Raw genomic sequence first — 21909 nt, forward strand, 5'->3', positions numbered from 1 at the left:
TTGAGATAAAAAGACATTGGCAGAAATTAGGTCTTCTGGCTTTACAGGTTTATGAATAGTTGAACTTAGCTGTAAATTCTAGTAACAATCTTTTTAAAGAGTTTAAATACTGTTTTCTTCACAGAAAATCTTTACTGAACTCCACTAGAGGATCACTTAAGGAGGTATATGGAAATAGAGAATGCTGCCCTCCAGTCCTACTTGTTTAAAGATGACTGTAAATTCTCATCTTCTGATTCAGCTTCTCAGTCTAGCCTGGATGTAACTAGCTTAATGTCATGTGTACGTGTGTGTTCACAGAAGTGAATTGTTGCAAGAACTGGAGAGCATGGCATTGCTTTCTATCTCTGTACTTAGCAGGTGACAGCATTTAGAAAGGCTGTGTTCCACACACAAAAATAAAACTTTTTACCTTATGAACCAAGACAGCAGCATAGATACCCTGTACTTTTGTTTGAGTTGGAAGTCTTGCCTCTAGATCTTGAAGCCCTCTTGTTAACAGAGTCAGGTGGAAGTTGATTGCTTTGTGCCCCTGTGGAGGAAACTGCTTTTGAGGCCATGGCCTTCCTATGGACCCAGTTATTAGCTGGGACTGTACTGTAGGGAGCTGGCTGTTGAACTTGCAGGGTGAGCACGTTCTCTCCAAGTTGAAGGGCTTTGATACTGACTTCTATGGCATCAGGTCTTCAGCTGTAAAGTTTCTTTCTATAGACTTCCCCACATACATTTTAATTAAAAGGGAGAGAGCAAGGAAAATTTATTCTTGTAATTTCAAGTGTGGGCTTTTGAAGACATCCAAAATAGGCGCTTTTAACCACTTGTCATGCTTGTTGTGTCACTTAGCTTTTCTTTTTTTTTTCAATCAACTACCTTCCTTTGAGTTTAGCTTTTTGCATAGAAGACAAGTGTCTCTGAAGAGCTACAGAGATGCTCTAATTTTTAATGAGCATTCAAAACAAATTTATAATTTATAATTGTCTGTAGCTGGTAACTATTCTTGAAGAGATAGTATCTTGAAGCTCCTACCGTGCCATGCTTGTATGAGCCATTTCTGAAGGTGCAGGAAGTGGAACTTCTCTTCCCTTTAAAGCAGTAATAACGAAGCAGCATAATTTTCAGCAAGGACCTTGGTCAGAATCAAGAAGGAGCTGACCTCAGAGGCTGAAACTAGCATTTTTAGAGGGGGTTGATTTGACAGCTTCTGGCACTTCTGGTGTGTTCCTTACACTGATGCCCTTATGGGTCAAATTTTGTGGTGGAACTTCCTTTGTTCAAGTTGATGTTAAAACGCTGAGACTCAGCTGTGAGAATCTTTCACAAACTGTATCTTTTAAACAGCAAATTATTAGACTGGAGAAGGGGAGCAGGTTACATCCCCTCCAGTTTTTGCCTATCTCCTGTGCTTGCTGTCGTAGAAGACCTATCAAAAGCTATAGCAGGAAGTGTTTGGAGCCTGCCTCTTGTGTTCATTAATGAACCAGAGTTAGCATCTCTCTGCCCTTGCAAGCAGGTGTCACTGCAGCCAGCACCAATTACAGCTGTATTCAGAGGACAGCAACATGATTCAGCCAGTCAAAAACAATATAAATGAAGGAAGCTTTCACAGTTCAGGGATTATATATTTTTAGCAAGCTGTATGTGATGTAACCCAACAAGATAGCTGTATTTTTCTGAACTTAAATGCTTGTTCTGTTCTTGTCAGCAGGCAATAGCACAATATAAAACTTGCCAGTTACAAAGAGGAAAGAATATGAGAACATGGTAGGGCAAGAAGATTTTTATTCTATCAGTGCTGATACATCCTGCAGAAGAAAACAGGTTTGAGGTTCTCTAGATTTATAAATTTGTGACAAAAGAAGTCAGACTTCTTAAGGCCTTCAGCACTTTTCAACATGCAGTGCTAAGGAAGAATGGGGTCTTAAATGATTTCTTAATGGAAGAACTTTCATTCAGGCCTTTGTGTGTGGTTTGTACTAGTACAGAGCTCAAAAGCATGGTCTTGTTCCCTTTAAGTGTTGGATTAAGTTGTCCCAATAACAGACATGTGTAGCAGTGTCCCATTTTCTGGCAGCAAGTAAAAAAGTTTTAATGCCTTTTACAGGACATGAAGTACAGTAATTTGAAAAGTCTGCATCTTTTAGTCAAATACCACTTGTACGTGCATACTTAATTTTAGAAACTTAAAGTAAAGAGGTGGTGACTGGAGAGAGTCTACAGTACGTAGACAGGGTTATATTTATGAAATTTCTTCACGAATTCTTCCTGTTCTCCTCTGCTGGAACTCTCATGAACATTAATGAACATTAATGAACATTAACTGTAGGACACTAGATCACAGAACCAATGGGCAGCCCGGTCAACTGTATTTTAAGAACTCTGAATTAAAGAAGTGTTTGGGCAACACTCTCAGGCACATGGTGTGACTCTTGGGGTGTCCTGAGCAGGGCCAGGAGTTAGACCCGATAATCCTTCTAGGTGCCTTCCAACTCTGCATATTTTACTGTTCTGTGGTATGTAGCATGCAAATTATGGTGAAGAGAGGACTTCCAACAGCAGAGTGAACTGAATGTCTCTTGAAGCTGCTACTTGGGAGCTGCTGTGAACCAGACAGGTGTTCAAAGAACACAAGTGTTTGAAAATGTCTAGGTACTTATTCAAGCCTTCTCACTTATTTCTGTATTCTCATTCAAGTTTTTTACTTTTCTGAAAAAACACACAGGTAGTATAGTCTGGTCAAAGTATGTGCTCAGGCTGAAGTGTGAATGCCTTATTTTTTATTTTGTTTTTATTTACATGAGATTTTTTCTTAACGTATTTCCCTTGTATTTCCATGGGTGTTTGTTTCAAGAGCAATTTTAAAAAACTGAAGTATCACTTTTTTTTTCTATCAGTAAATAAGTCTCAATTCTATTTCTACAGCACTAATATCACCTGTGAAGAAGAGGTCATCAGTGATCAATATATTACAGCTCTAGAAACACCAACCAAACCATCACCATGAAACACTTCCTGAGGTAACTGTTCTGTATTTTCTCAAAAGTGTTGAATTATCTTAATTACTTTTATGCTGCAGTGAGCTAAGTGGTTTAGCTGTTACAAGTATTACAGAAGGTGTAAACTAGTTTATACTAGACTGCTTCCCATTCACCTAGATTTCACTATTTAATTAAAGCTATTTTAATTTAAATTTTCCTTTGCAGTTCTTTTTAGAAGCAAAGAATGTAGGAACTGTCTTGTGGGATTGGAGCAGTGATGTATCAAATCAGTAGTGCCTGATATGTCAGGGGAAAATAGAAGAAATAGTAATGTAGAGCAGAGCTTGAAAAACATCGGGTTTTTTCCTTCCTGCTCTTGTCCACTCTCTGGATTTTTGGAGTGTTGTTTGTGAAAGCAGAGAAGCTTGCTGAAGATGTGCAAGTGTTTTTGAAGCTGATTATGTTCAATTTTCAGGAGAAATGTTAATTACTTGCTCCTATATATGGGTTGCAGTTGTTTCCCTATAAACCAGGGATAGAATGGGGGACTTGCAGACAACAGATGTAAGGTGCAGAAAGCCCATGTTGCATTTGTTCTGTAGTTAGTGGAGGGATTTGAAGACTTCTCAAAACTAATGCAGATCAAGAGCTTGATTTGTGTATAAACCAAAGAAATCATATTCTGTCTGTATGGGAGGAATCTTTTCAAGAGGACTGAAACATATGCTTCTGTATAGAGCATCTGTCACTATATTTTTCTCCCTTTTTAGACTGCTTGTAGGAAAGAATCTTAAACACTATGCATATCAGCATCATTACCTTTAGGCTGATCATCTGTAATGGTTTTGTTGCCAAGACAGACATGGCTTAAGCATTTCTGTGGGGTGTTTGGGCCAGCTTCCCCAGGTATCTTGAACCAGCTGCAAAAGGACTCTGTAAGCAGGACATAGACCAGAAGTATAAAGCAACTATTTGTTTCCTAACATCCACAAAACATAGCCAAGGTTGAATTGAGCCTTAATTTAAACATTGGTGTGCTCACCACCTGATAGGCACCAGCCAGGAGGGAAAGAATTGATCCTTGCAGCTCTGTGCCCCAGGTCCTGGGTGGTCCCAGGTCTTCCACCAATTCCATTGGGGCTGGTCCAGTGACCTGAAAGTTCACAAGTAGCCTGACTAACATCCTTCACTGCTTTTTCCCTTTACAATTTTGTAATCTCATGTCAGAGCCTTTCTTCTGGAATCCTCCTAATTATTTCCTTCTCAACAGTCCTGTCTCTATAATTTTTACCTTTTTTCTCTGTACAGACTTGTTCAGCAGCCTGACCCAAGGTCACAAATTGATGCCATGTGGGATTTGGTTCATGAGTCCTTCGTAAAGTGGACTCTACCATCCTGTGAGAGGGGCTAGAACCTCTGGCTGGGATCACAGAGGGTGTTACAGCTTGCCCCCGTAATGGTCTGGTATTTTCTGAACATGAAGTAACTTTACTCCCTCCTGATGGAGAAGCTGAGTTGTTGACAAGTTTGAAGCTGCCAGCTCTCTTCCTGTTAAACTACTTGTTCTGCTCACCTTCAGCTCTCCTGGCCCCTTGATGATTTTTCCATGTTGGAGGAAGAGTGCTATTTTGAATATGTGGGCTCCTGAGGCTATCATGGAGAAATTACCCTCTACTTCTCTTCATGTTATTCTCGAAGTCAGTGAATCCTAAAAGATTTGAAAAGTCTTGGTGGTGCTAGATTCTCTTAAACAGTCAAGGTGGATCTTCTGAAAAACAGTTGCTTATCTAAACAGGACAGTCTAGGACTTTGTTATAGAAAGTCCAGTATTCCAAATGGTGAACAGAAAGTTGGATTAAGGGATGGGGGGGAGGAGAGTACAAAGCACCAAAAATATGAACACAGTGTTGAAATAGAAAAGCTATTTCTGTTTGCTTACAAGCATCTGGATTCTCTTATATTATGTTAATCCTTTGACATGAATTGGTAAGGGTACAATCCTCCCCATATTTTGTAAATATAGAAGAAAACCAGAGAGATTAAGAAGCAAAAATCCTCCAAGAAAAGCACTTACTGGGGATAATGAGTTCTGCTCTATGTGTTGCAACCTGCAGTCACAGGTTTGTGTGATGGGGAATAAGGCAGTGAAGTGTGGAACTGCAGGGACATATATGTGCAAGACAAGGATACTAAGCCTTCCAGCTTGGAAATCAGTTGGAAAATAAACAAGTTAACGTATATTGTGTCCCCGTGTTTATCTGTTACCAATAGCAGCACCACCTGGGAGCTTAAATCATCCTTAACTGTTTTTGAAGATCAAAAGCACGGCTGAAATGTAGAATTCCGGTGGCAGGGACTGCTCAGTGGCACAGTGTTCTCCTTGTTGCACAACGTGGAACAGACCCCAGAGTAGCTGATGCTGATGGCATAGATTATCTTTGTGTTTAAAACCAATGAGTTAAGTCTGCACAAACTGCGAGTCATTTTGTTGATTGCAACATGGAAAATGCTATAAAACAGATGGTGAGAGGAACAGGGCTTTCATCTCTGAAGTTATGATAACCTTGACTTTGCTTTCTAAGTAGTGACAGTACTTTACCTGTAGCAACTTCATGCAGCAGATATTCACCTGGAGACCCAAGGAGAACTTTGAAGAGTGGATTTCAAATCCATCTTGCTGTAAGTGTTTAGTGAGGTTGAGAGACAGCTCTGGAAATCATCAAGTCCTATCCCATCGCTCAAAGCAGGGTCAGCTATGGCAGGTTGCTCAGGGCTGCATCCAGACACATTTTGAGCACCTCCAAGGATGGAGATTCTGCAGCCTACCTGAAAAACCTGTTCCATTTCTTTAGAATCATAGAATTCCTTAGGTTGGAAAAGACTTTTAAGATCATTCAATCCAACCATTAACTCAGCACAGTCAAGTCTGCCACTAAACCATGTCACCTGAATGCCACATCTATGCTTCCTTTAAATATCTCCAGGGATGGTGATTTCACCACCTCCCTGGGCAGCCTGTTCCAATGCTTGACAATTCTTTTTGTGAAGAAATTTTAAATAATTTTCAATCTAAACCTTCCCTGGCACAACATGAAGCTGTTTTCTCTTGTCTTGGGAGAACTACACCCTCCTTTCAGGTGGTTGTAGAGAGCGATGAGTTTCCCCCCCGAGCCTCCTTTTCTCCAGGCTAAACACCCCCAGCTCCCTCAGCTGCTCCTCACAGGACTTGTGCTCCAGACCCTTCCCCAGCTCCGGTGCCCTTCTCTGGACACGCTCCAGCCCCTCAATGTCTTTCTGGCAGTGAGGGGCCCAGAACTGAACACAGGATTGGAGCTGTGGCCTCAGCAGTGCTGAGTACAGGGGGACGGTCACTGCCCTGGTCCTGCTGGCCACACCATGGCTGATCCAGGCCAGGATGCCATTGGCCTTCTTGGCCACCTGGGCACAGCTGGATCATGTTCAGCTGCTGTTGACCAGCACCCCCAGGTCCTTTTCCACCAGGCAGCTTTCCAGGCACTGCCCCCAGCCTGTAGCACTGCCTGGGGTTGTTGTGACCCCGGTGCAGGACCTGGCACTTGGCCTTGTTGAACCTCACACAACTGGTCCTGGAGGGATCTACCTCTAACAGATCATCACTCCCACCCAACTTGGTTGGAGAAGGAGTCTGTCTGTTAAACAGTCTAGTAGTTGGAGTAGCTCTAAATCCCTAAATTTAGACTCTTATGCTCATATTTCCAATTCAAGGTGATGTCCAAATGAAAATAGCTGGTTTAGGTTTCTTTTCTTTTCCAGAAAGGAAACCGAAACCAGCTTGCTCTGATATGAATTATTTCTGACATCTGAAATATTACTTATGAAAAAATAAAGCTGTTTCTCAGTTAAATACTTAATCTTTCAGGGCTTTCTCTTTTTGTTGTAAAGGGGTTCTGAGGAATCTGTCAACAACACTTCTACTTTGACTGTAACTTATCTTAAACATCTGAAATAATAACTTGAAAAACCAACTCTAGTAGACCCTTAGGTTTTTTTCAGTAAATCCTAGAAATCTGACATCTTTTCTTGATCTACTGCAAAGCAGACTGTAAGCACTAGCAGATTTTAAGTGTACTGGAGTCATATCAGATAAAATGAAAATCAAATCAGCAAAGAGCAAGAACAGTGAATGTGTGGAAAGCTGCTGTTAAAATCTATTCTTATGTCTTCCCCAGTTGCCACGGTGAGTTGCTCCCATGTCTAAATGGGGAGATAAGGTGGATTTCAGTTGTCAAGTCTGCCAAGGCACAGAATGAAAGCAATTTCTTGTATTTTAAAGGAGGTAACAGCAGGTCTGACTATGGCAGAAATGGTGACTGCTACCTCATTTCTTGGTTGACCTTGTATACACACTGTAAATTATGCACATAAACCAAAGATAGTCAAGTTAATGAGCAGGGTTGTATCACTTGCTTACTCACCCATTTGGACAACTTATCAGCCATGACTCGTGTGTCCTTGACTTCTCAAACTGTAATCAGAATTATCAGAAAGGAAATACTGATACGTACTGTACTCTCTTCTGAGATGAGTATGTCCTTCAGGAAAAATAACAATCTTTAGTATCCATAGGACCTAAAACAGGACACAAAGGAAAGAAAATGATGTGTAAGTATGCTCAGTGACTTGTGACTTTTGTTTCATTCTTTTAAAAGAGGGGCTTTGGGGGTGTGCGTTTTTTTGGTTTGGTTTGGGGTGGGTTTTGGGTTTGTTTTGTGTTTGGGGTTTTTCTGGTAGGGGTGGCTTTTTGGTTTGGGGTTTTATTTTTGTTTTAGGGGTTTGCTTGCTTTCTCCACAGTTTTAAGTCCAGTAACTAGCATTGAATATCTAGTTGAAATTTTTCATTTTATCCAGAGTACCTATGTTTGTTACTAGCTCTGAAAATACTAAAATTCTGAAATTACTGAGGGAGGGAATAAGCACCTTTTATTTTATTAGTTTCAAAAATGTTGCACAGTAATTAATCCCTACATCCCTTCAGGAAGTACTTTGTGTTGCATTATACATACACCTTGCTGTTTAGGTGAACAGATCACACAGGAAAGAGCTTCACAGAAATTCTGGGCAACTTTGGAAAGTTTTGTTCAATTTTGCTTCTGACAGTTTATCATGGATAAGGTTGTTTAGGGCCAGTCACCTTTAAATAAAAAGCCAGTTTCCATGAAAATGTGATGTCATACTGTCATTGGAGAGAGATGTAAGTTCTAATAGCCATCTCATGTGCCATTTCCATCACACTGTCCCAGCATCAGCTGGGCTAGTTGAGGGCAAACCTGGAAATGCCTTGTTGAAAACCACTCATGTCCTTCCCTTTGCAGTGTTGGGGTGAGAAGCAACGTGCTCAGAGCTCTCTGCTGGTCACTGCCACGTGCTTGCTTTCCCCAGGCAGAGCAGCACATGCTGTGGAAAATAGAAGTACTGTCACTGCTGCAGCAGTACTCTTATTTTGTGCTGGTTTTGGCTCTAAATTGCTCTGTGTCTTGCAAGGATCTGAACAATTGTAGAAACCCCTTTCTTTGTCCTTTTTGTCATGGAAGAGAGCTCTCCAGAATCTCTTCTGAGCCCCATTATTGCTGATAGAGATTGTTTGCTTGATTGGGTTTGTCATACAGCATCCTTGGCAAGGGAACCAAATGTTGATTTGACATCTTATTATGCAGTTTTTTCTTTGTTTTACTTGAATAAATGTTCATATGAGCTGTTTTAATGCATGTATAAACACAAATATGCAGCTCTTTACAGCTGCTTGGAATACAGGAGAAGGAACTTGGATTGAAATAGGAAAGAGTAGAGTGTGAGTTTCTGAGGAATGCCTTCATTCCTGGAATACTTCTGTTCTTAAACCTCACCTCAGGATCTGAAATAATGCGGTACATGACCACATAAACTATTTTCTGTGCTGAGAAACCTGCACAGGCAAGCAGGTGGGGAAAAACCCACAGAACAAACAAAAAACAAGAATAACAAACCAAAGAAAAAAAACCACGGAGGAGACTAAGTGGAGAGGAGGTTTGGAAGTTAGCTCTGAAACAAACCAGAAATTAGTGCTGCTGTGCCACAGTCAAACATGTGGCTCATGCTGTGCTTTTGGGGGTTCCCGTTCCTGATACACTGTGTTTTGTTCTAAAGTGCATAGGGGCTAGCATAAAACTTGTCTTGCATAATCACTGGTGTGCTTTTATTACAGGATTTCTGCAAGCAAGAATTCCCTTTTATAAACAGCTTGTGATACTTTTTATGTCTATCGTGTTACAAATGGAAGGTTTCAACAATTGTAAGCTTGAGATGGATGAGTAGTAGAAAACTGAAGGTACCCACAAAGGCTAACTTTCTTCTATAAGCTACCTAGTCAAAATTAGTGTGTGTTTGGTTTATTAGTAATAGCTGCTAAGCATATTTTAGTGAATCACAGGAGGAGTGCTTGTGTGTTGTAGCGTCATGTTTTTAGTAGATTAATTTTTATTAATCTTTGTGCAAACCACAGCCAAAGCAGAGCTTTAGTGGAGAAAGTGGTTGCAATTATGTGGTCACAGCTCTATCCCATTTGGAGTCTTCCCTTCAATTTGCAAATCTGTCCTTGAGCCTAAGGCAAAAATATGTAATTCAAATGCACCTGATACCTTCCCTCCTCTAAGCCCCCAAAACTTATCCACAACATGCAGTATTCAATTATCCACAATATAGTAATCAAAATGTTTTTTAATGAAATGGGTTGTCATGTTTCAGCATTGGAGGCAACTAAGTATAGGCATGAACTTTCTTAAAGGACATGTGGTTTTTATAGGAGCTGTCTTGCTCACTAGAAGGAAATCTTACATGGACTGTTAACATGACTTTAAGTGAGTCTTTCCTCTCATCTTCCATATAAATGGGCTCTCTGTATTTTTTTGCTTTAAAAGAGACCTTACATTTGGAAACAAAGCAGACTGAAAGAAAGCAACTCTAATTCCTACTACAAATCTATGATGAAAACTCAGGACTTTGTTTTACCATACTCCACCTTTCAATTTGGTGTTTTCCTGTGCCTTTAGCCTGACTACAGAGTTGAGTTGTGCTGAGGAAACTAAGGAATGGCTATAGATTATATTTGAATTCTTCACGGATGTGGCACTACTCAGATCTGTGAAGGTTGATACCAGATGTCTACTGGAAAACCAAAATGCCCAATGTTAGCCTATGGGGTTTTCCAAGCCACTATTAAAGGCTGCAGTTGAAGGTATTTGTTAACTTTATCTGAGATTGATTATTTGATATACTTATATCCCAAGGCCAGTTGGATGGAGTTTTGAGCAACTTGGTCTGGTGGAAGGTGTCCCTGCCCATGACTGGGGGGTTTGGAACAAGATGATCTTTAAGGTCCCTTCCAGCCCAAATCATTCTGTGTTGATTCTATTACTCTATTTCTGACTGTTGGAAAATTAAAAAATGGCTGCTTGCCTGATGATGGCCTTGCCTCCTGGTACTTGGTGCTGTTCTCAGTATTGAAGGTGATAACCTGCTGTGAAGCACAAGTTAGCTCCTCACAGTAGTGTGTTCTGGCACTTGAACAGATCTCATCTTGAGTCAGGGATGAGGGAGTACCCAAATACTTTGATGTTAGCACCTGAAACTTCTTTTTTTGTCTAAAACTTGATTCCATCATGGGACTGATTCCCCATTCTTTAGGTGTCAACTTATATCTAAAATAGAGGCTTCCTGTTGCATAAAACCAAGGAGGCTTGCCTGCATGCAGGCATTTGGGAGTACTAAGTGAATTACCTAAAAGTGTGAAGATAAAGTGGATGCTTTTAAAGCATTTTAAATACTTGTGTGGATGCTTTCCATTTAGACATAAAATGTCTTTAGTTCCCATAGCTTAATCCCCCTTCAAAGATGATTAAGCTGAAGCTAACATAAAGCAGATTAAACTCCTGTGTGGACATTAACACACATTAATTCATCTTCGCTTCCTTGAACATCCTTCTACACCATGCCCTTCAGGAAGTTTTTAGCAAGTGATGGAGCTCTTCAAGCTTTACATACATACATATACGTATTTATAACTGATTTGAGTATCTGGAATTCAGTATTTTGAAATAATCACTGCAGTCTATTGAAAAGGATAATAGATTCTCCTAAGAAATAACTGTCCTTTGAAAGCATCAACAGCAGAAAATAATTGGCTAATGACGAATATTCATACACACAGGCTTAGAACATAATGGACCAAACTATTTGTGAATATTTATTGGCAAGCTAGCATATCAAAGTTGTATTGATGTTTTCCTATAATATAATCACAGAATATGATCACAGAGAGGTTGAGATTGGAAGACACGTGTGGAGGTCATCTACTCCATCCCCCTGTTCTAGCAGAACCACTTGTAACCAAGGACCAGGCCCAAATGGCAATGTTCCTACTGTTAGTTCTTCGCAATTTGTCTTTTATGGGATGTGTTTCTGAACCCAGGGACTGTGGATGGATCCATGTGCACCCCAGGAGGTTGACCGATAGTTGGGTAACATGGCAGGATCTGTGCCATCATAGCCAGAGAAACAAGAAAGATAAAATATTTCCAAATAAGTTGTTTCCCATAAAAAGTATGGGTTTGGGGTGTGTTGTGTAATTGGGGTAGCAGTATGTGGGCTTTGGTAGCAGCTGTAATGCTAATCAAGTTTAAAATAGAGTGTTTCTCATGTACGTGGGCTTTTGTAGGATCCCAGCTGAACCTGGGAGGGACCTTAGCAGGCCTCTGGTCCAACCTCCTTCTCACAGCAGGGTTAGCACTGAGGCCAGACTGGGCTACTTGGGGCTTCTTCCAGTCAAGGATTAAAAAACTGAGGAAGGAGACTTCACAGCCTCTCTGGGCAGCCTGTGCCACTACCTGACTGTCCTCGAGGGGAAAAAGCTTCTCTCTTCACCAAGCTGATTCTCTTGTGTTTCAGCTTAGGACTATTGTCCCTTGTCTACTGGCCCTGCACTGTCAAGAGCCCGGCTCTGTTTCCTCCAAGATCTTCCCACAGGCAGTGGGGGCTGCTGTTAGATCCCCTGTCTCTGCTTCAGGTGGAACAAGCCCATCTCTCCCAGCCTCTCCTCACAGGGTTTCTGCTCCAGCCCTACCATCTCCACTGAAATACATCCAGTTTGTCAAAGTCTGTCTTCTGTTGCTGAGGCTCAAAACTAGTTGCAGTAGCTAAATAAAGGCTTTCTTGGCTTACTGTCAGTTCTATACTTTGAGAAATTGTGCAGCATCAGTGCTGTGTAACAGCTGATCTTGGGAAGAACTGGCAATCCTCAGGACAGGTCCTTAAGCACCTTTTCTTTTGAAAGGGAGGAAGCTTTGATTGCGTTAATTTTCATTCTTGGGGACCTGACATGAATGCTCTCAGCATGTCAAGTTTGTCAGGATAACTAACCACTCTTCTTGGAGCAGATGGTTGCTGAGGCAAAACTAAGCTGGGGTGTAGTGTCTTCTTGGATTCTCAGCATCCATCGTATCAGGGTGAGCTGTACTGCCTGCTCATGTAGTCCTGTTTCCCCAAAGCATCGGTAGGAACTATACAGTCTTCTATGTTAAGAGGGCAAAGAGTTTTCTATAAGTACTCTTTTGAAACCTCTGGAGTTTACTTATTCTGTGCTTGTAGTTGTGGTGCTTTCTGTGTGGGTTGTTTCGTTGGCTAATACTGAAAAGCGCCATTTAACATTTACTGGCATAAATGTTTGTAGTGTGTTTGCTGCTTTTGCTCTAAAGGTGCCCTTAGGCAATGGGAGTTTGGGGTGAGGAAGTCTTTTCTGTTTGGGTGGTTAACAGGTTGAAATAAACTCTGCTCCAGACTCTTGTTTTCAGTCTTCCTCTTTTCCCAGGATGTTTGTCCAGGTATGCCTGTACTTCTACTGCAAATGCTTGTGGCGCTGCCTGAAATTTGTGGTCAGGAAACTAACAGGTCAATGTGAATTGCAAAGGATCTGTTACAATACCAAACCTGGAGCTGCCAGAACTATGAAAATAGGTAACTGCAAAATATTTAGCTCTGCACACCTTTGTAACTTTCTGCGTGTGCTAAAAATAGCATGCCATTGTTATCAGAAGTAAGTTGTTAAATTGATCCAATGTCAAAATGCTCATCTGACATGATGCTTTCAAATACTGTTCCCTTACAGAGGCATCCCTGAAAGGTTCAAAAAGCAAGGTGAGTGAAAGATCTTGTTATTCACCTTTTCTATTGTGTCCTGTGCTCTTGGTTTGTTCAGTCTGCTCTTTGCTCACCCCAAAAAATCACTTTAAGATTTGATATGATTTTACATTAAAACCATTTTCCACTGAAGAGGGTCTTGTGTCTGCAATAGCAGTTGATCTTGCAAAGTCAGGTAGAGTGTCCTGTGTTCCAGGGACAGGCCCACCGTGGCAAGGATGGAATCAAGGGAAAAATTTGCTGTGGTGGAGATGATGAGAGTGAAGTGTTGTAATCTAGGGTTCTTGGCTTGATTCCTCATCCTGTCTTAGAATATCTGTAATCTGCAGTCAGTCACTTGCAAACTTAGAAGAAAAAAGTAAGTTTTTGTCTGGAAAGGAACTTTCCCAACTTTGTTCCCTCCTTTCCTTTTAAATGCATTAATGGGGACAAGCCTCTCTCACTTCATCCTTTTACTGTACTAGTGGTTATGCTAATCTAAATTCTTCTCTAAGGCATTTGTGTATATGTTAAGTAGCATCTTTCAGCCTTTAAATTCTGTCACAAGAGTCAGTGATGTTGAAAAGCTTACCTCAGCATTAGCAAAAATGATGTCATGGAGCTCTTAGTTCAGCATAGTACTTCCAAATGTATTTCTAGCACAAACAGAAAGGCAGAATCTTATTTAAAAGCTTGCATTTAAGCAAGTCTGTAGTTCTGAGACAAAGCACAAGAAAGTTGAACCTCTTAAATTTTCAGATGGCATGTTGGTTTTTGAATACTGAACTTCCAGGGGCATTTCTACAAATAGCAATTATGTGTGAAAGAAAGGAAAGAATGTTTTGCTGTGTTACTGCAACATGTGGAGAGAGGGAATGTCAAATGAAGGCTAGAAATTCCAGTGTAATTAGGGGGATGGTCTGAAGCTGCTTCTTGATCTGCACTGAGGCCTTTGATCATCTTCACTGACAGCTACCACAGAAATGCAATAAACTGACTACAAGGGCCAAGAGACTCAAGTTCTTATGGGGCAAGTGCTCTGAAATGAGTCAGTAGGGTTGAATAGTTTGGAAAGATACGCACATGTGTTGAGTTGGGTCTTCTGGGCTCTTAATGTAGAAGCTTTCGGGTATCAAATTTAGCATTGTTAACTTCTGTTGAGTAATAGCTTCTAAAGGAATTAATGTGTGTTTAAAACCTCTTTTTAGCGGCTGCAAACATCAGTAAATGTTCACCCTGATGCTATTGAAAAAACAATAGATGACATCATGGAGCTGAAAAGGATTAATCCAGATATAAATCCACAGTAAGTTCATAGTTTCCTTACAGAGCAAGTGGGAATTACTGATTTCCTCAGTGCCTAGGTCCATGGAGAACTGGTTCTCCATAGTTTTTGTGGCACACAGTTTGAAGACGAATCCTGTCTCTCAGCATAAAATTCTCATTTTAGCTTTGCCGTAAAAAAACAAATGTAAGAATGAATGATTTTTTAATGGTGACTTGTCCCAAGTTTTTTATCTAGCTGGTTCTGTCTTAGTATATTGTCAATGAATGGATTTATGGGGGTCATTTCCCCTGGGATAAAATACCACCAAACCAGGGATCCTGGCAGGGACAGTGATGGCTTCTTAGAAAGGCTGTTACGTGGCCTTTTGAGTAGGGAAGAAAACATCCTGGTTTAGCTGATATAAACATGTACTGGTTTGCATTTTAAAACTGCCTTTAATTATCCAAACAGAAGTTTTAATGATATAACATCACTTTTTTACTATATTTATTTATATTTATTATTGTAAGAAGATATTTATTACTGTAAGAAGAGATTGACAATCAACCATTAAATTTACAAGTGTGTATTTCAAGAGTAGATGATAACACTTTTGTGGTTGCTTTACCTCTCATTTCCTAGCTTAAGGCACAAGATGTCTAGGTCAGGAGTCACTAGGAGGTAAGTTGAGACCTGTATTAGCCAGGTGATCAGTCTGAGGTTCACTCCTCTTCCCAAGCTTGAAGTTGACATACATAATTAAAAATGGGCATCCATAAATTGATAGCTACTTTTCTTTAAGTGGTCATCAGCATCAACAGATAACGTGGTCCCAAGGTCTGGCTGAGAGACAACTGTTGTAATGGTGACCACACTACCAAGAATTCTAAAAATGGTGACCCAGCAATTAAAGAAGGGAAGAAAATAACAGAAACAAAACGAAGAGAACCCCTCATTCTCATAGGTGAGAAGCCCTTTGAATTTTTTCTGGAAGTGAGCACAGAGCTTTTCCAGGGGTGTCTCTTGGCCCTGCCTACATGCTGTTCAAAGGGAGGGATGAAAGACCAGCTGCTTCAAGTGGATGTGAGGCCTTTCTGAGAGGCTGCCATCTGAGGAGGGTGTCACAGCACTGGTACTCTTGTGTTACACAGGATGCTGATAGCTGAAATACAGAAAAAAAAACAGCAATAGCAAAATTAGTGAAGGTGACATATGAGGAAAAACTGCAGGATGTAAATGTGCACAGCTCAGAGCCTGTCCTGTGGACATCAGTACTTGGAATGTTTAGCAGTCAGGATGATCCAAATTCTAGCTTCTCAGTGTTGGACCCTTGGGAAAATGGATGGAATGATTTCAGGAGAAAACAAGAAATTATTATTTTGTATAACACCAGAGATTGCCCTCTGATTCTCTTCATGGCATGCCTTTGGCCTCTGAAGAAATGTTGACCTTCAGAAGAGAGAGAGAACAGAGGTGCAAATGACTTCTCCTTGCTTCAGGACCCTGAACTTTAGGTCATATTTTGAGTGATCTTGTCCTTCCAGTACATGAAGGCAGCCTACAAGACATCTGGAGAGGGAGTTTTACAAGAGCCTGTAGTGACAGGAGGAGAGGGAATTGATTAAAATTGAAAGAGTAGGTTTAGATTAGATGTTAGGAAGAAATTCTTTACGGTGAGGATGGTGAGGCACTGAAACAGGTTTCCCAGAGAAGTTGTGGATGCCTCATCCCTAGAAGTGTTCAAGGCCAGGTTAAGTGGGGCTATGAACAACCTGATCTAGTGGAAGGTGTCCCTGCTCATGGCAGTGGAGTTAGGACTAGACTAACTTTAAGGTCCCTTCCAACCCAAACCATTCTGTGACTTGACAATAATGTTTTTTTTAAAATACCACACAAAAGGAGAAAAAACCCCCAAACAACTCAAACACAAAATCGCCTGAATTATCTTTTCTGATCCCAGTGGTGTTCATATGCTTAGCACAGGACAAATGCTTCACTATTTTTAGACAAGAACCCTTGCACTCAATATTTTACTGCATTTGAGTCTTTCATCCCCTTTCCCCCTTGCACTCCCTTCAGTCTGGTAAAATATATTTTTAAAACAGTGAGGAATGGGGGCCTGAACTATGCAAGATGATGCCACATACATAGATACACACTCTACCCCTAAATCGGTCCTTATATTAAATTAAACATATTTCTGCTAAACGTTAGACATCTGCACTGCAGTTTTACATGTGAGCCATTTATTTTATACTGAAGTTTTCTGGAGAAATTTGAGCAAAAGCAGGTCAGCTGTTTCTTTAGACATGATTAAGGAAAATCCAATGCCTTGCCTTCTCTTGAACATAAAAAACCTGCATCCAAATCATCTTGTTTAGAAGCTCTGGCCTTGTGTTGGCAGAGACTTGAAATCTCCTGGGGTAAGGACAAGGGAGCGAGTCATACTGTATGTGTTTCTGCAAATCTATGCAGTCATTTTTGTTAATGTGGCATCTTTGCAGAGCTGAACTAGCATCCCAGGGCTGCCTGCATTGGGCTGTTCTTGAAGGCTGTGTGATCTGAAGAGGAGGACGTGGCCCACAGTAATTTTCCTTTATCAATGCCTCTCAGATAAGGGTGTATTTAGCCGTAGGACCAAGTAGGTTGAATAACCTGGTGGTGACATGTGCAGTCTACACTAACTATGGAAGCAGAGATAGAATCACAGAAAGGCTTGGGTTGGTAGGGAACTTAAGGATCATGTAGTTCCCCAGCTCCAGTTCTGGGCTTGCCTTCATCTGGTGGAGCACCTGGAGCTGAGAACAGTGCGGGTGCAAGCCCAGGTACGTTGCTCCTGTGCTGTGAGAGCTGCCACAGCCAGCACAAAGATGACAAGGAGCAGGTGTGGGACATCAGCAGCTCACCCCCATCCTGTGTTTGGCAAGAAGAACAAAGCCTTAATGAAAATGAAAGTTCATTCGACCCCCATCCCCTCACCCAAATAACATTGCATGGAGCTCTTGACTGCCTTTAGATAAAGTGCAAAAATGGTTTACTTTGAATGTATTGTGCACCTTGGATCTTAAAAACACTTTTTTTTTAATATAAAATTGCTCGGCTTTGCCGCAGCCTGTGTTGTGCTGCTCTAAACTCTTCTGAGGCTATAGAGAAGTTAAAAACATTATGGCTGTAATTTAGTGATACTCTGCAGCAAATCACAGTCTGTCAGGCTTTTCAGCTTTCTCTGAAAAGCAGACTTTCTGTAAAATTGGAGGCTATAGCTAGTGAAGCATGTTAAAAAACCCAAAAAACAAAAAAAAAAACCCACACCAAAAAAACCAAACAGAAAAGGAGGATGGAAAATGCTGTGCAGCTTTTTCTGTCTGAAAGGGTTATAGCCTCAAATGGGATAAAATTGCAGCGTGAGAAATGGATTAATGCTCACATCTCTGATTCTGTAGATTAACCATGGAATCATTTAGGTTAGAAAAGGTTTAAAATCCTCAAGTCCAACAGTTAACACAGCACTGCCAAATCCATCACTAATCCATGTCCCTAAGTGCCACATCTACACACCTTTTAAATACCTCCAGGGATGGTGACTACTACTTTCCTGGGCAGCCTGTTTCAGGGCTTGACAAACCTTTTAGTGAAGAAATTCTCCCTAATATCCAATTTAACCTTTTTCTGGGGCAACCTGAGGCAATTTCCTCTTGTACTGTCATTTGTTACTTACGAGGAGACACTGACCCCCACCAGGCTACAGCCTCCTTTCAGGCAGTTTTAGAGAGCAGTAAGGTCTCCCCTGATCCTCCTTTTCTCCAGGCTAAACACCCCCAGCTCCCTCAGCTGCTCCTCACAGGACTTGTGCTCCAGACCCTTCCCCAGCTCCGGTGCCCTTCTCTGGACAAGCTCCAGCCCCTCAATGTCTTTCTTGTCGTGGCGGGTCCAAGAGCTCTGACTTGTTGAATCTCATACAATTGGCCCTGGCCCTTTGATCCAGCCTGTCCAGATCCCTCTGCAGACTCTTCCTGCCCTCCGGCAGATCCACACTCTTGCCCCACTTGGTATCAGCTGCAAACTGACTGAGGATGCACTTGGTCCTCTCATCCAGATCATCGATAAAGATATTAAACAGAACTGGTCCCAAAATGATCCTTGGAGAACACCACTTATGACCAGCCCCCAGCTGGATGTGACTCCATTCCCTGCCACTCTCTGGGCTTGGTCATTCAGCCAGTGTTTTACCCAGTGAACAGTGCACCCACCCAAGCCACGAGCAGCCAGCTTCTCCAGTAGAGGAAAACAGTGTCAAAGGCCTTAGTAAAGTTCAGGTAGACGACATCCACATCCTTTCCCTCATCCCCTAGGCAGGTCACCTTGCCATAGAAGGAGATCAATTTAGACAAGCAGGACCTGCCTCAAAAGACAAGCAGTGAAAATTCTTCTGTTCAGAAAATTTAAGAGTATTACCGAATAAACAAAATGTTTCAGTGTATCAAACACGACAGATGAGGAACCTGTGCAACTTAGTATCAGTGCAGCCTGTGTTCCACAGAGGAATAAGGGTGCACGCTTAGCTTGCCCTCCAAATTCATACTAGGGTGTTCAAGTAATTTTAGACACTATTAAATATTAAAGGATTTATTCCCACGTATAAGCATATATTTCTGTGAGCATGGGAGTTGCACACTGCATGACTTGCATTTTGTATTATAAAATCTTAATGTAAATCTGTTGTTTGGTGCAGGGTTTTCTGGTGGGTTTTTTTTAAGTTTGGGTTGGAATTTTTTGAGGGTAGTTATTTCATGTGTGTTGGGTTTGGTTTTTTTGATGATGCATCAGGAAATGTAAAAAGGAAACACAAAAATCTGCATTATAATGAAAAAAGAACCATTATGATGCTTCTTAACATAGACAAAAGCCAAATCTGCCTGGAGGCAGATTTGAAACTATATTACTTCAGGGTTTTAGCTTCTTTATGCTAGCTTTTGTGGCACAGAAGCAAAATGATTATTTTTGCTTTTTGCTGAGTTTTCTCTCCCCCCTCAGCCCTTTTCAAGTTCACATCTCTGATCCCAGAGAATTGTTTGAGAAGCTGTCTTTGGAATGAGGAGAAAGATTCAGTAATGTGCTGTTATAGGCATTCAAAGCTGCTGTGTATAATTATTATGGGATTTCAGTGTGAAAAATCGCTGTTCACGGTTTTAAAAAAATCCCAAGTATTATCATCTAAGGAAGGCACTAAATGAGACTATGCCTTTCACAATGCCTTGTTTAATGTAATATTGATCTCTTGGAAATTTTCCCGTTGCAATTGAAGTGTTAGGCTATCAATTCATGGAGGTAACACTAGTCATATGTATTAACTGTGTGTGTACATGGTAGCACTGTTTCATGGCCATACATGATTGAGTTGGAGAATGTTGCTCCTCCCACCCTCAGGTTGGGAGTATCTCTTCAGGCATGCCTGCTGCAGATTGTGGGGTACAGAAACCTTATTGCAGAGGTTGAGAAGCTGCGCCGAGAGCCTTACGATTCAGAGAATCCGCAACACGAGGAAATGCTCCTGAAGGTAGGCGCTGAAGAGGTACTTAGAGGGCATCCTGTATTCATGTCAGCTCCCAAGCCTGGTTCATAAACCTATTTGAAACATCCAGAGCTATTGTCACCTTCCTTTATCGTGTACCTGTTTGAAGATAAGACTACACAGCATTATAATCTGGTCTGGGTGTAACACCTGCCAAGCAAGCAGCTCACTCCCCAGCTGATAAATGAATTTCCCTTGGTTGGACTATGTCTAGGCACTGGATATACAGCTCTTAGAGCACTTTTCTGCAGTGAGCTCTGGAAAAATAGCTTTATGTCCTACTTCAGTACACCTTTCTCCAACACAAGAAGGATATTTTTCTCTATTAATCAAATTACAAATTAATTTTTTTGATTTCTTGTATTTTTGAGGGCAGTGTCTACCAGTGGCAAACATCTGTTTTTATTATGTGGAATGGAAGAGTGGGAGTTGATGACTTACACATTTATAGTTACCAAATATATTTTCGAATGAAAACAAAATGAAACGATTCTTTAGATAAGACATGCAGAGCTATCCAATCCTTACCAAATGGGTTTTACTTCCTTCGTGCTTTCAGGAAAGCCTTGCACTGGAACAGATAATAAAAGCTTTTTTTTTTTCTTGAAGCCATAAGCAGAGGAAGAGCTAGAGAGTTCTTATACTAGAAGGAAACTGAGGAAAGACTAAAGGGTCTGGAAAACAGTCTAATAGCAAGCCCTGGTCCTGATCCCGGTTTTAACCACCGCTATTGCAAGATGCTTCAGAGGAATGCCAAGAAACATAGAATAAGTGATAGTGAGCTTATTAGCTACAAGCAAAAGGCCTTCTTAGAGAATTTTCAGAGTTCTTATAAAAACATACTACCTGTTTGGTTGTGAGGATTTTTCTTTTTCAATTATTTAAAACAAAAATATTGAAAACTTTACCAATACCACATGATGATGAAGATATCTTCCATGCTCTAGCTTGCAATGCAAGGCTTTGCACAAGTTACAGTGAGAATTTCTGGAAATTTTACCACAGTTACTTGGTCTTCCAAAAATCCCAGTAGGCACATTATACAAGCACTGTCAAATGCAAGTAACTGCTTCTATAAATGCCTCAAATGGTCAGGGTTCCCTCTGGTGTCTGGAAAGCTGCCTTTAAGGTTTGCCCACTGCTGGGACGTGGGAGTGTCACCAAGGAGTGGTCAAAATCCAGAGCTGCCCTGGAGTGTGCTAACCATCAGGTAGACTTGGGCAGATGGGCGGGCTCCTCCTGTTCACGTCCTGCCCCTGTGCAGCCAAATGCACAAATTTATGGAAATAGAGTGAATTTTAAATAAAGGGACACACAGATTTACCCACTGAGGAAGCCTGTGTCTTGGAGATGAGAGATCCAGGTGCCAGCCTACAGTGTAGGTCTCTGAAAATAGCAGGCACCTCACTGCAGATTAAAGAGGGTCTTTGGCTCCAGCAAAGCATTCCTAAATACCTTGGGAATCTATGTTGCCCAGGGAGCAAGTTGGGTCTGAGGGTGGGATCATAGGTGAGGAGGACCGAGGAGCTGACTGTAGTCTCTCCCAGCCACCCAGCCTGTGAGGGCAAGGTCCTGAGAATCATGTCATCAGTGATGTATAGTCATGTAAGTGCTTTAAAATCATAGTGGCATGAGCATAAAAACAGAATAGAAACTGAGCTTTTGTCTGAGGAGAGATTAAACAGTGCAGCTTATGCAACATTATGCAAACTCATACTTTTGAAAAAAGTATCAGTTTCACCTACGTATTAGCACTTGTTTACAGCAGGTGTTCTGCTTTAGCAAATGTCAAATGGAAATATGTCCAAGGGTTTAATTCATTTTCCAATCCTCACTGTGGATGGTTGGTTTTCATTCTTTCTAGATACTCTGCTAAGTGATCTCTGCAATGGGTAATTCAGGTTCCTAAT

General features: G+C 41.1%; 1 protein-coding gene across 4 annotated transcripts in view; it reads left to right on the top strand.

Moving 5' to 3' along the window:
• ELMOD1 (ELMO domain containing 1) overlaps positions 1-21909 on the top strand; it is a 43570-nt gene that overhangs the window by 12411 nt on the left and 9250 nt on the right. For 3 of the 4 annotated variants that reach the window (XM_032099306.1, XM_032099310.1, XM_032099307.1), the window contains exons 2-6: positions 2920-3014; positions 12853-12998; positions 13150-13178; positions 14369-14466; positions 19855-19984. In XM_032099306.1, coding sequence (XP_031955197.1) covers positions 2998-3014; positions 12853-12998; positions 13150-13178; positions 14369-14466; positions 19855-19984 — 420 coding nt within the window. In that variant the 5' untranslated portion in view covers positions 2920-2997. Of the gene's footprint in view, positions 1-2919; positions 3015-9195; positions 9319-12852; positions 12999-13149; positions 13179-14368; positions 14467-19854; positions 19985-21909 lie in introns of those variants that run through there. The other variant, XM_032099308.1, reaches the window with a different exon arrangement.

Source organism: Corvus moneduloides, chromosome 2 (genome assembly GCF_009650955.1).
Source record: "Corvus moneduloides isolate bCorMon1 chromosome 2, bCorMon1.pri, whole genome shotgun sequence".
NCBI lineage: Eukaryota > Metazoa > Chordata > Aves > Passeriformes > Corvidae > Corvus > Corvus moneduloides.